The sequence below is a fragment of the Anopheles marshallii genome, chromosome 2 (genome assembly GCF_943734725.1).
Source record: "Anopheles marshallii chromosome 2, idAnoMarsDA_429_01, whole genome shotgun sequence".
Taxonomy (NCBI): Eukaryota; Metazoa; Arthropoda; class Insecta; order Diptera; family Culicidae; genus Anopheles; species Anopheles marshallii.
Genome location: NC_071326.1, coordinates 56,608,667 through 56,623,778, shown reverse-complemented (window position 1 = coordinate 56,623,778; position 15,112 = coordinate 56,608,667). Strand labels below are relative to the sequence as shown.

The 15,112-nt window shown below is 40.5% G+C and overlaps 1 protein-coding gene across 1 annotated transcript in view; it reads right to left on the bottom strand.

Moving 5' to 3' along the window:
- LOC128710483 (neurogenic protein mastermind-like) overlaps positions 1-15,112 on the bottom strand; it is a 42,443-nt gene that overhangs the window by 12,731 nt on the left and 14,600 nt on the right. The window contains exons 2-3 of the mRNA XM_053805538.1: positions 4,858-6,927; positions 765-830 (exon numbers count right to left, since the gene is read on the bottom strand). Coding sequence (XP_053661513.1) covers positions 765-830; positions 4,858-6,927 — 2,136 coding nt within the window. The remainder of the gene's footprint in view (positions 1-764; positions 831-4,857; positions 6,928-15,112) is intronic.

Genomic DNA, 15,112 nt, shown 5'->3' with positions numbered 1-15,112 from the left:
AATTAAAGTAAAAGCCCCTAAGATGGCCATGACGAGTTGGAAAATGCTGTGAAATGGTTCATCCTTGACACTAATTGCAATATAAGTTCCAATGTACGATTATTATTTTTTATGTTGAAATATCTTTGTCGATTAATTGCAAAAAGGGGTGCCATCAATCCCGCATTAAATGTACACCAAGTGTTCAATACTTCCGGAAGATATGCTACAAACACATGTAATACGAATTGATATAGTAAGTAGCTTTAGAGCTTAATCTGATCAATTCCCCATTATGCGCCTCGGATTCACATTCCGGACTTAAACACGTCATAATGGTACACTGTTATATTGTCATTGTGTGTAGGTATAGGTGTATGCCATGGGGTATGGATATAGGACACACCGGGATACGCACTCCGGATGCAATGGATCAATCTTCTGTAGGGAAGCAATTGAACACAAAGGTTTATTGGTTTTTGCTAACAATCCATTCTGATATGATGTAGAATACATCATCATTGCACGAAAATTTGGCATATTATTGAAACTAACACGTATAGGTTGGCATGGGTAGTTATGAAGAAATCGATGGCATTTTGCCAGCCTCCCAAATAATGGTGGTGTGTCACACACTCAGGTCGGCAAGGGCGATCGATTTTCATCAATTTAAAAGGTATAGACAGTGAGAGCACAGCAGTAGAGTTGAAAGATTTGCCGCTAACAACATAACAATTAACGGGCAAAACTGCAAATCACCTGAAGTTGTAACATTTAAAGCTTACCGTGTGAACAGTTTTGTTGTTCCTTTTGGACTGTCGTGCAATAGTGGTTTCGCAGTTGGCGCTTACCTGGGAATGGAAATGTTAGGAAATGCTTGCATGATTATGAGTCGTTATAAAAGAATTCTATTGTTATCTATGTTATCTATTGTTATTTATTATTGATTGATAAAACGCAATTGAGCTACGTACCATAATTTGATAAAAATATTTCTTGAATCTGCTATTAGAAAATATTGTTCATACAATCAAATTATCGATTAGAACATCCATTCAGGACAAACCTGCACTGTGTGTCATTACTTTCGACGAAAATTGAATTTGAAAAATGAAACATACGCAATAATAATCAAATAATACGGATATGATTACTAACGCCATCGATATGAAAGCACTGACTGTATTACCAACCATATTGAATGTTGAAGTAATTGAAAAAAAAATGTATGATAAGTAATCATCATTCTTCAAACCCAAGCGATATGAAAACTCCATTTAATCCATCAACATTCGTAATCTTGGCTGATTTGTTCTTTGTTTATGCTGCAATTGGGAACACATTCGGTTCTCAAACTTAATTTTAGGAAACAGCCAAGTGTTGACAACAGCGTCGTATTCTCCGTTTAATAGCATATTGAGATCAAATAATCTGTTCTAACATCTTACACACGTTAAGATAACTGAAAATTTCGAATTATACTATAACCATATAAATTACAAATAGCATGCAATAGAATAGTAAATTATTATATTGTTTGTCAATAATATCATAATATTAATGACTGAGCGAAAACTGTTTTTTTATAAAACTAAATCTTAAAAAGATGAACATTATATCATGTACATGTTTTGGCTAATATATGTACACATTAAATACTTCAAAAAGGGATTATTTATGTTGCATAAAAAATGGGAACTGTACGTTATATTAAAAATTATTACACAAAATTGTAAGCGAAAAAGCGTAGTTAAGAAAGTTTTTTGCGTACTATGGAATAACAATAACTTGAGCATACTTAAAAAATATTATTATTATTATTTATTTATTATTTAAAAACACAATTATTTAAAAAATCAAACAATCAATAGCTGACAACAATAATAGTTTACTTTTATTCCAGCATGGCATAATTAATGGCATAGCATAATTTACTTCTAATATCATACCAAAATATCTGTCTGCTATATCTGTTGAATTGAATTTCTATGGTATTGATGAAAAGTTCTTTAGAAAGTGCGTTATCAAAATCCTACTTTACGCACAGTGGATATTTTTTTATTTTTACTAATGCATAATGCATTTTTGCATTTTTTCAGACACCCAAAAATCTTTTAGGTCAATAACCATGTAGAAAATTGAGTTCAGATTATCTTGACTGGTTGACACTCAGACAACACTCTCAATTCGAATATTATTATGCAGTGATATACCAAGACAATGAATGCCTCTCATTTCTGACGATTTCTCTCGCAGAGAAACGAACTATTTGGACCTGTTCTAAACCTGTGTTAAACAAGTGTTATTTAAAATAATTTCGAATTTTAAATGTCCTAGTTAAATCGGCTTATGCAGCACTTGGAGTCCTATTTCACTGTGGATTTTAAAGAATGTTGACATAGTATGGAGACGCATGGTATCATTAAAATCACTTCTATGTTAAAAATAACGCCTTAGCGACATAATACGCTATTATAAATAATTTTCATTTCAAAACATTAAAACATCGCACAATGTTTCATTGCAATTCAAATTGTATTACCATGTAGGTGGACTGTCCATTAAAAAACATTTAAGCGAAAGCTAGTTAAGAATTGTCTAGTGAGAAATACTTTTAAGAAATCATTCAACGGAAGACATCAGCTTAATGCAATTAGCTATCAGCTAACTGCCTAAACCGTTCAATGTAAAAACTGGATCGATATCGTATCATGACACAAAAAAGGCATTCATACGCCATACCATCGCATACACACACAAACACACATTTTCAATCCAAATGGTACACTCACCACCACCATCAACACTCGTCGACATTCGCAACATCATTATCATTGGAAGCACAGGGATCATTATAATCATTGCCACCGACATCGACGGCGCACGTTTGTTCGTCGTCTTTTTTTTTTTTGTTACCGATCGGAAGTGTGTAGTAGTACCCGTTGGCAATCATAGTGGTAGTGCTAATGCCTATCCCGAAAGAAACGTTCAACGAAAGAAGCTACGAAAGGAACAGCATTCCTGGTAATAAACATGAAATATAAGGGTCTCGCAAAACCCATTAAACTCTCCCGGAAACATGATCAGTTTTGCGATTTATGGTGCTGTGCGCGCCCTCGAGAATCTGTTCCCTGGGCAGAACACTCCGAACTTCATCAGTGTGCCACAGTCAAGAGGATTCAGACGCGGCAGGATTGGGAAACATTGGTATGTACGGTAGCCTCCTGCAATAGGCAACGAATCTGGCCCAAGAACTTTTCCATCTGATGCCCAAAAGTGTGTGTAACTGAACTGAAACTTAACGCACCCTTTGTCAATATCCGTTCACCATTTTATTATGTCAAAAGATTGCTAAATTCAATCGGTGTCTTTCTTTTGATTTCTGTAAGTATGTACGGAATATAATATAAGTATGCGGAAAAACGTATGAAAAGCATATGAAACCAACTTGTGCATAACAGATGGATGAGAAAATTTAAGCACAACTGCGATTTAATTTATGCTTCCAACAATATCATACACCCTAGATGACTGGTCATTTCGATTATTACATTAATAACAGCTATCGCCAAATCAATAACCGATTTGGGAGCGATAATTAACTTTTCGGTAAACTGAAGCGTAAGTGTAAATTTTGAAGTAACTCTAGTTAAATAATTGATTTTAAAAAAAAATAATAAAAACACAACTTATCTAAAAATATTTATTCCGACAACCACCCCGAGGGTCTGTTTCACTGTACCGACTCAATTCGCTACTAGTGCACAAACTATCGTGGCCCCTGAGTGTATCCATTCCTCACAATCTCTCTCATGCAGCTTATTTGCTATGCTTGTCGGTGCATACGAAAAACAAAGTCCACCGATTTCGCAAGCGATTGTTTGGTACACGTGCGGCAATGTGCACGATGGCGGTGTAAAGTACAGAGAAAATAAGGAGGAAAAATTTAAACCCCTGCTCTTTGGTAGCGTGCCACGGTAGACACACACACAAACATACATTGCACATGGGCCCAAGCACACATTCGTGCATTCATACAGCAGACAAGACAATACCTCCAACCACTAAGAGCCCGAGAGAGTACGAGGGCAACTTTACTGCTACACATCCGACCATACGGCGGCATGCTTCGGATTGATTTGTTTCTGGAATAATTAATGCAAATTAGTGTTTGGATGGATACAGTTCCTTGCGCTTTTTGCGAGTGCATTAATTACAGTTCGCTCTGTAACTCTAAGTCAACTGTCAGTGCCACCTCAACCCTCACTCGCCTCGGAGGATGTAGGGTAAACATCACTTGCGTGTTGGACCATACGTCTAGCGCACGGTGCAATAATGATGTTCAGACAGAAGTAGCTTCTCTACTGCAAGGGATCGTGCGTGTATGCCAGATGGACAGAACGTTGATCGGACACATCGCATTACATTGCAACCGGAACGCTGTACTGTCCATGACGATATCCACGATGAGTATTCGTACTGTGAAGGTGGAATTCAACTGGTTGTAGTTACTCACGTTTCGGTACGCCTGCCCTCTGTACAATGTTAAGATCGATTGAAGGTAAAGCCACTTTTATATAATTTAGTTGAACGAATAATAAAAAAACGAAAATTTTTATCACTGTTCCATAGTACATGGGCATTGTTACTGGCAGATATGAATTTTACACTTAGAGAATATTATACTAAAGATATGGCTTGGAAAACACCCTTTTGTAAATATGTGTGAGCTAATACCCAAAAACAACGTTCTGCAGTGGAACTGTTCATGGTACTGTTTGAGGTGCTCTTACAACCAACAAATCTCTACATTTATTTTACTACATTACATTGTCCATATAACTACTATGAAACCATCAACAAGTTACTAAAACTTACCTGTATTCCATGACCTCCCGGACCCTGCTGACTGATGTGCAACTGTTGTGTTTGCTTCATCTGAAGCATTGTTGAGTTTTGTCCTCCCGGCATCGATCCTCCATTAGGTGCACCACCACGAGGAGGCATACCATTGTTAGGTCCACTGTTACCGCCAGAACCACCCGTGTTATTATTTCCTCCGCCGCCTCCTCCTCCACCACCACCACCTCCCCCGCCAGGCCCACCAGGACCACCAGCCCCAGCGACATTCGGACCACCGGTTGGCCCCTGATTCGGTCCGATACCAGGTCCAGTACCGGTTCCTCTTGGACCTGGCATAAAACCTGGTCCAGGACTTCCACCATGGTTTGGTAAACCGCCAGGTGAACCATAGGGAGAATATTGTTGCTGCTGTGCTTGCTGTTGTTGCTGTTGTTGTTGTGGAGGTTGTTGATTAGGCGTTTTCACGAACCCACCAGGTACCGGGCCTAGCTTTGGGCCGTTTGGACCCATCGCAGACTGCAGCCGGTTTAACGAGGGTTTTAGATCGAAATCATTTTGCGATGCAAAGAGCTCCTGTTTAATCAAGTCTGCACCAGGGAACGGTGCCACATTCGCTTTATGAAATTGACCACTCGCAACAGGTCCAGTTGCTGGACCACCACCGCCTGCTCCAGTGCCTGGTGCCCCACCACCAAGCGGTAGTGTACCTGGTCCGACAGCAGTGTTAGAACCCACAGGACCACCTGTGGCACCGACAGGGGAGTTTATAAAATCGTTGCCCGGGTACTGACCGAACTCCGAGAAGGATGGCCGCTGTTGACCCTGTGGACCTTGGGCTCCAGCTGTACGTGGGAAGCCCATATTCATAGCGTTCTTGTGTTGATGTTGCTCGGCCATATGCTTCAGTGTTTGAGCTGCAGGCGATAGTTCGGACATAGGTCCGTTTTGAGTATTGCCGTAGCCAGCACCGGGACGTTGTTTTGCCATTGGTCCAGTACCCGTCCCGCTACCAGGTCCACTTATTCCATCCCCAAATGCGTTCGAATACTGTTGTTGCTGTTGCTGCTGTGGAGTTAGTGGTCCGCCACGCTTTATACCCATATTGTCCATCAGTCCTGGACTAGGATGTTCCTGTTTGATGCAACTCTCTTGTTTCACCTCGATCTGTTGATGGTGCTGGAGCTGTTGTTGAAGATGCTGTTGTAGATGCTGGGGATGTGTCCGGTGGTGTTGTTGCTGCTGTTGAAGGGCCGATAACATTTGCTGTCCCCCTGCCGGATGGGGTTGATGTTGCTGAGATTGCTGCTGCTGCGTGTGTTGGTGATGCATCTGTTGATGTTGCATCTGATGGTGCGGCGGTTGCTGCAGGTGATGTTGCTGCTGCATATGCTGTTGCGCTTGTTGCGACTGCATAAGCTGCTGATGTTGTTGATGTTGTTGGTGCTGCTGCGGCTGTGGTTGCATCTGTGACTGCTGCTGGTGAGATGATGGCTGCTGTTGCTGTCCTTGCTGCTGCATCGGTGGTTGGGGTTTTTCCTCGAAATCGAGAAAATCGGACTGAAAGTCCGAGAGATCCGATATGAGATCCTTGAAGGTGTCATTTTCATCGTTCGTGTCGTCCCCAATAAAGTCTGACAGTCCCGGGAAATGTCCGTTGGCCGCCGCGTCCTTTTCCAAGGCTGCCGAAAGATCCGCAAATTCGTTCTCCGGCTCCTGCTTGAAATCGACGATGTTGCCAAGATCATGCATGTGCGGTGACGGTGTAGGATTATTGGTCGTTTGCTGTTGCTGTCCAGACATTCCATTGCCACCTCCGGTTCCACCAATCCCACCTCCCGGACCACCATTTGCCGTAGATCCTTCACTCTTGACGGACGCATTGGTCAGTGCCTTGACCGTAACGTTTGTACTGATCTGCTGAGGTTGTGAGTTAGCGGCAGATGTTGTAAATTCCAGCTGTTGAACGATCTCAACAGAGAACTTGGTAAGATTCTCCGATCCGTTATGTTGCAGCTTCACCGGTGGTTCATAAGAGTCGGAGGTGGAATCGATATCGTCAGCTGGCCGCTTAAGGAATTTTTGTTGCTGTGAAAGTGAAATATGTGAAAGCGAATTAGAAACGTTGTATAATTGAAGAATAGTTGTAATTTCATTCAGATATCTATATTAATCAAGCGGCGTACGCATAGACTACAGATTAATACTAATAGAAAATCTTAAATTTGTAAGTGATGGTGGACACTAGCCGATACTGTTGTGTAAATTCGTTTACACGTTTACAAATATTCGTTTACCAATAGCTACAGACCGCTAGGTTCCGTTACATTAATTAAATCCTTACAAACGATATTCGTTAGCCCCCCTGCTACCCTTTTCCGTTGAGTTCCTCGTAATATTATGTTCTTGTCTTGGAAAAAGAGCTATTCATTATGATACAGGTACATTTGTACGATCATGACAGCGAGTAAAAGCTAAGCAAGGAAAACCCACATATATTTGCTTCGGTGACGTTCGCTTTACTGCTTGACCAACATACACAGTTTGAAGGTTGGAAAGTAATTATTCAATCGAGGTTGATTTTTTATTCCAAAATTTCTTTCACTGGCTGAATTGTGCGTAGAAAACATATCGACAAAAACCAGTACAAAAATCAGTTAAATAAAATAAAGAAAAATATACACCAACATCAATATCTGCCTAATAACTTCCCGAGATGTAGCATACTTCGGCTTCGACACTGAAAGACTTAGCATGAACGTTGAACTTAAGTCCGTTCTCTCAAAATGTAATCCACGGCAAACCGAAAGTGTTTCATAAAAACATGAAACTCACGAAAAAAGATAAATCTTTGCAGTTTGTGCAGTATTTTATCATAATTAAATTATAAATATTCAATATATTTGGTCAAAATGCTTTGCAATCCTGATCCTTCGTTATATTTACTGTGAAAGATTGCGTCTGAAAACAAAATATAAGACAGTAAATATAAGCTCATTGTACCTGTGAAGTAGTTACCTAAATAGTAAGAATAAATGCGAAACAATTGGAAAAAGGAGAAAACCATCGAGTATGATGGCGCCATAAATCATTCTTTTGCACGTAACCTCGGTCACACACATGTTTCTCTATCATCGCATTTGCTTGTTTTATCAACCGATTCCAAAGTAATTGCCTTTAAAGAATGATAATAACAAACAATATTGACAATTTGCCTCGAAATACCGGTAAGCTTTCGTTTTAAGAAGGCGCCTCATGAATCGCGTATTAGCGAGCAACTTCCTGATTTGCTGAAGGAGTTAAATACACTCATTTGCGAAAACACCACTCAATTTTATGGCACCAGCACGCGATTTCCTCATTTGTCTTGCGCTATCCTACCCGACAGTTTAGGCGACGTCATATTGTACTGTAGAGAAACAAAACAATCCTATAAAAATTGACAGAAAATCGATTTGTGACAACAGTTGTCAGTGACCAAGTGCCGTGCTAGCAGCAACGGTTTAAGTGAACACTACCGGAAGGCGAGCAATGAAGTCTATCGTTCTCATCGCTGCAGTTCTGGCAGTGTTGTCTGTGCAGGTAGTGCTTCATGGAAGACATTTGCAAAGCGATCGTTAATGTGACAAACAGCTTAAAACATCAAATATTCATTCGCTCGCTCAAATTCGTTTATCTCGCCTACCAAATGGCATTGTTACAGCTTATAAGCGCGGCTGACGACATAGAGTCGCTGATAGAGTCCTGCAGCAAAACTGTGCAAGGAATGACGGAAGATTTGAAAAGTGACTACCGTATGAACGCATTTCCGGACGATCCCGTGACCCATTGCTTCGTGAGATGTCTCGGAATCACGCTTAATCTTTACGATGATGACGAAGGAGTTAATTTGCATGCGAACTGGGAACACCTGGGCAAAGTGGTTGATGAGACCCAATTTATCACTAAACATCGCGCCTGTCTGGATGACAGAAATTTGGAAACGATCGACAATCCGTGCGACCGTGCATACAGTGCATTTCAATGCTTGAAGGAAGAGTACAGCATGGAACAAACAAGCAACACAACCGGCAGTTAATATGTATGAAATGTAGTATTCAATCTAACTATCGTAGCATTTAGCCAGGAAAAGAAGTTGTACTAAAAACTCAGTCGTGATGTTTGGTGCGTTGGTATAAAAAAATCGTACAAAATTGTAATCATCTTCTGTGAACTATAAAATTTATCTCTTTCAAATAAAATAAGATTGGAACGGTATAGTTACCCAAATATTCATTAATAATGGTGAGCCGGTTGCTCTTCTGGGACCGAATATTTCCGAATATCAAGCGATAAGTGCAGAACACTATGGTACGGTGCAACCAGGCCGATGTTGCTCTTGTGATCGGCGTTTCTTAAGAAGGTTGTTGTGATGGAACCTTGTCGTTTCTCCGTTGTCGGAATCTAATGTACATGCGGTGGAAGCCGGTGCTCGATACAACCGATAGAGTTATTTTTTCTTCAATATTCACAACTGAGATGATTCGGTGAATTCGGATGATGATGATGGTGCTTCTGTTGCTACTATTGCTGTCTGATGTGTATGTACCACCCGTCTCATCTCATGGCTTCATTCGTTCACATTTTACCAAACGCTATCGCCCGGTCGATGGCGCACAGGCACGCGGCGACGACGCGATGGGTTTTGAAAAATGTCTACTGCGCCGCTTTCACCAAGCAGGTTGAACAGTCTAGGGACAGGGGGTTCTTTTCTTAACTTTGTTTACTATTGGCCGATGGCGTCAAGCGCACCATCGCATACCAGCACTAATACCGCCAATACTAGTACCGCACGCCCGGAACGAAGATTAGTATTTATAGAATAAAAATTGTAACAAATCAACATAATGATTTTTTGCTTCTAATTTAAACTGCGTAACTGGCAAACGTCTGCAGTGCTCCCGCTGCGCCGTTGGCAAGTGTTACTTCAATGATCCATTTGTTAGCTCTTGTCGATGAGATGGTTCGATGTTCTTTTACCTTTCTGGCAGTCATTGACCACGCAGGTTACGCTCTCGAGTTGGAAACTGGATACAGTTTTTATGGTAAATGTATCTCAATCCCATTGCAAGTGAAATTGAATATTGCTAGCCATACGTTGTTCACCACAAATAAATGCAACGCTACGCTTGCCGTTGTTTTCATCATTTTAGCATACGTTGGCATTCCTCAACACGACACATACAATAGTAAATTATTTCACTTCTTACGGTACGTGTAACGGCGTTACAAGTTATACTATCATTCACGGGCAGTTTTAAAACAAAACGGTTGGAAGCATCATACACTATGACGACACATACACTCTCCTATCCATCATTATTGTGCGCAACATGAAAAAAGCTACTTGTAAACGACGCGACCCATAGGCACTTGGTATCTTCACTATGTTTATTACTACATGCCCGTGGTGCTCACACTTTCGCTTTCTTTTTCGTGCGATGGGCTTTGGCAGCAGCTTTTTATGTGCGTTTCAATGCGTTTATATACGAACACGTTTGTTAAAGTTGGTTAGTATATGGATCATGCTTATACGTTGCATTAAAACCGTTTAAACTGCGTTTTATCATTGCCCTTGTTTCGCAACACTGGGCACTGAGAGATAGGAGCAGTGTACTAAGGTTTACCGTATGGATAAGACCGCGATCAAAAAAGGTTAATAGTGTGATCTCTCGAAATATGCTTAACGGCCACGGTGGATATAGTGACACGCACGAGCGCTACAGATCGAACTTAGTATGCGTTAGCTAGACATTCAAGACACTACCAACTTAGGTCGTCGGACTTTGGAATACTGTACATGATTTATATGCACTATGCACTTACTATGAATACTATACACTTTTCAAAGTAGCTATATTTCATCGACTTTAATGATTTCTGAATAGATATTAAGGTTCAATCGAAGACATTTTTTCTCCATCAAATGTTATGCGCTTTATTTCGCTACAAACACTGGATGTTATCTCTCAGTTTAATTGCATTTAACTATTTTAAGTTGAGTTAACTATTGGATTTGTTTCAACTTTATACTTATACATTTATAAACAAAAATAAACAAAAAACATCGAAAACATCATATAGATGCATATAGTGCACAATCTAGGTTTAAAGCACAAAAATGCCCTATCACTCAAGTTACATCCATTTGAGTTTTGACACTTGACACCACACCACCAAATACACTGACCTATCGCTGGTCGCCAAATCGGAAGCACTACAGCAGTTTGATGTTACAATTCTTAGGGCCTTTAGCAGTTAATTTGTAATGTATCGTAAAAATGCACCCAACTGTGAAACGCAACCACAGTACGAATATCTATTGCAACTGATCATGCAGAATATAGAACAATAGGGAGCCGCTTTTTATCCGTGACAAGAAAAGTGAGAAGTTATTTAAATCTTGAACTCTTTTCGGTAAACATTGTAACACATAAAATAAAAGAATATATTTAAGAACAATTCGCTCATTCCATAATTCATTACGGTTATGCTTTGCAATCAACGAATATTTGCCAATGTTCGGTAGTAGCACGTCATTTTCCGCATAACACTTATCAACACCGGTAAACGATGAATTGAACACTAGATATTGTATCACAAGCAACATCCAAACTGGAACCGATAATGTCCAACGTTCGCAGATCAATCGCTGTATCACAATGAAAATTATAGGAACAAAAATCTCAGTTCATCCACGTTCGCCGAGTATATTAGAATGCATGCCTTTCTAAACACGTTCAAACGTTCCATTAATATGCACGCTAAAATCGCACTATGGTCACACGCGCCTAAACTGAAAGCGTCCGTCACATCGCACGACGTAAGATGAACTGCGTGTGGCGTGTTGCCAGCTTCCGACGCTCCAAACAACAGTTACCAGAGTACTTCCAGCGTGCTCATCATCAATTGACTGTTCACTTCGGGGTAGCAGCCGATTACCACCGACCATAAGCGAACGGTGCCCGATCACAATGCAAGTACAGATAAACTGAGCTGAGCCAGCGGTTCCACACGCGCGTGCCAGAGAGTCCTACCAGCTATAGCATTACCGTCGTGTAGCCCCCACTGCATGATACCTCCCGGCCGGTCGATTCACCCACCCACAACGGTAGGAAGCATCCTCCGTTAGGCCGGTTAAACGGAACAGTTCGTCTCTGTTTGTTGGTCGCAATTCTTATGTCGCGGAACCAGGAAAGCGGACCTGCCGCCGTTCGGAAGTAGCATTCGTCGATGAGTGCCCGAGGTGAAATGAGTGAATTTCATGGTAATCGGTTAGAGAGCCGACACTACCAGCCAGAGCATGGCCATGTAACAGTTACTGGTGTATGATTGCGCCAAACGTCACAAATAGGCAGCAATTGCCATAACGCACGGGTGAGAGAATTTTGATCGTTCTTGAACAATGGCATATAATTTAATTCAAAGCTGTACAAAAATGGTTTGCTGTGTTTTATTAGATCTTCGACATTTTCTCGTTTAAAAATCTATTTTTTATTCTTGAGGAATTATCATTCTAAGCATGTGACATGATTATGTTGTTGAATAAAAAGTGGAAATGATTCTTTTTATAACAGCACGAGGTTATAAGTAAAATGTTCAATTGTTTCGAATGAACTACATAGTAGTTTACTAAAGTTCTAAAATTAAGAATTTCCAATATTCTTTCACAAGTGTCGCTGTTGAGCGAGTCAAGCATTTGTTGATGCGCTTCTCATTATAAGCAACAGACACTTACTCGTGTGGTTACTGCCTTCTTCATGGACACTCTGAGGTATGTGTACTAGTAACATGCGGCCAGCTGTACACATCAAACGGCGTTGGGTTTGCTTGGTAATTTGCAGGGTGGCTATTGAAGCACCAGTTTCCAACTCCACTCATATCTTGTAAGCAATCTGTCATTTTCGTGTACAGTTGGGTTGAAAAACAAAAACACTCTAACAAACGAACCCGCTTCAAGAAAGAGTAGGAGAACGGAAAATGCGTGAACCGTGCCATTTCCCTTCTCGCTCATGCACACGTGACGCCCCATTTCCGGTCGATTTTAACCTCCGCTGCGAGTCTACACGGTTGTTCGCACGAACTCGGCGACACCCACGCGAAGGGAATTGCAGAACTCGCGAGAGTGTGTCATCTCGCAACACGTTTTCTCACATTGCCGCAATCATCCAAAACGTTTCCATCCAGATCAACAAGAGTGTAGCTCTTCGTGGTTTGGAACGCGTCAGGTTTCTCTGGCATTGTTGCCATCCATCGCACCAATCTATTCTGATTCGCTCGAAACGCTGGTCTTCGGATGGCCCCAATCGTTATCGAAACCTCTCTCGCTCTCTTGCGAAGCATGGCGCAACATTCGACTCAACTGGAACCGATCAGGGCGAACTCACCACCCCGCCTCAATCCGCCCCCACCCGCAGTGCACAACACCCCAGTCTTCGTTACGCGCGCATTCCAGAAAGGATTGTTTATGGCCTCTACCTCGCTTCGCCGGTTGCGCGGCACGGAGTCATATAGCTTGAGTTTACGAGAAACAAAGCAGAAGCAGATTGGGCACGAGAGGAAATCTGATCAGAATCATAATCACAGTTTGCTATTTGTGCTCTGCTCTTGTCGAGAAAAACCAGTATGTGTGTACAATCATTTATCACTGTCAGTGTTGCTACTAATGTTGCCGAGCCCGTTTGAACTTCGAAAAACCAAATCATATAGCCACTTTTTTAATATAAGTAAATGTGATAAGTTATCAGGACGTTATAGTCCTTGGCGATATTTGCGGTTTCAGTTTAAATTGCTTCAAATTTAAATATCTCATCTCTCATTTAAATCAATATAAAAATTTAATAATCTCAATATTATATTTTTCAAAGGGGTTTCTAACTAAACCGTTGAATGAACAGATTATATTCAAAATTATGTAAACAATACAGCATTAAATGTAACTACCAAACACGTAACCAAAAGAGTAACCTGTATTGGACTTCAATTACCGGACTATTGTAAAGTATAAACAGAATTTTGTTTATTAGTATCAGATTCAAAAAGTCTCTATTTTTCAAATTGTTGTCAAATTGTTTCAACCCAAGTTATTGTTAGCCACATCGATTACGCTTCGTCCTTTTGACGCCAGTGCCGCGTGTGTACGCTACCAACGCTAATACTTCACTGCTCCCCCTCGCTTCTTTCGGACAGTGCCGTGGGTTTGTCGCTTCGTGGCGTCGTTTCGTGGCAGATACAGACCATTATTTGCTGTTACGTGCGGCTCTACTATAAGTTTTGTTGTACTACCACGTAAAGGTTCCACACCATCGCTAAATCAGACTGCTAAAAAAATGGGGTTTTACATGCCGTGAGTAAGTATTCTCGATCTCTTTCATCTCACAAATCCTGTCTGTTCCCGTGTATTTCTCTCCTTTTGCGTCATACGGGTTTTTACGAATGTTCATCTTATTTACCGCTAGCCTCATAGTAACTACTACGAGACATTAGTATCTTGGAGCGATATCACATGAGCAGACTGTCGACAAGTTGGAAACTTCAATGCATTTTACACCAAGTTTCACGTTCTGCAATTCTGCACCATCTTCTTCTCAAAATGCCTTAATCTTCTCAAACATTCATAATAACAATAATTTTAACAATAATAACAATATCTAAACTAAATGATTCCTCATTTAGTAACGTGTGAAAACAGGGAATTAAACGTACAATAATTTATATTGACAAAAGATTACTCAAAAAACATATATTTCCAACAATTCTATTCCAAGTTCAACAAGTGACTAAACGAAGAATGACAATCAACGGCTTCTATTCAATCATAAATTCAACGCCGCTTTAAAATACATATATGGTACATATATGGTAAAATCGTTACAAAATATAAACACATCAGATATCACGTCAAAGCGTCTTATTTGGAGAGTAATATGCATTACTCTTGAACTTTTTCAACGCATTGTGTTAAAGCAGGGGTCGGCACACCTTACACGAACAGCGGCAAATAGTAGAAATAATTTTGAATCTGCGGGAGAGACACTTTACCAGGATTTTTAAGGCACATGGAGTAGGTGAAACCATTGAAAAATTTGTCTTATAATTCAATCGAGTTGTATCAGTTCTGCTGGAACACCAACGTCATACACCATCGCATAACCGTAACTGTCAAACGATTGTATCAGTTGTGTGCAACTAATCTAAAATTTCGATTAACCAACATAGGACGTTAATTACTTCA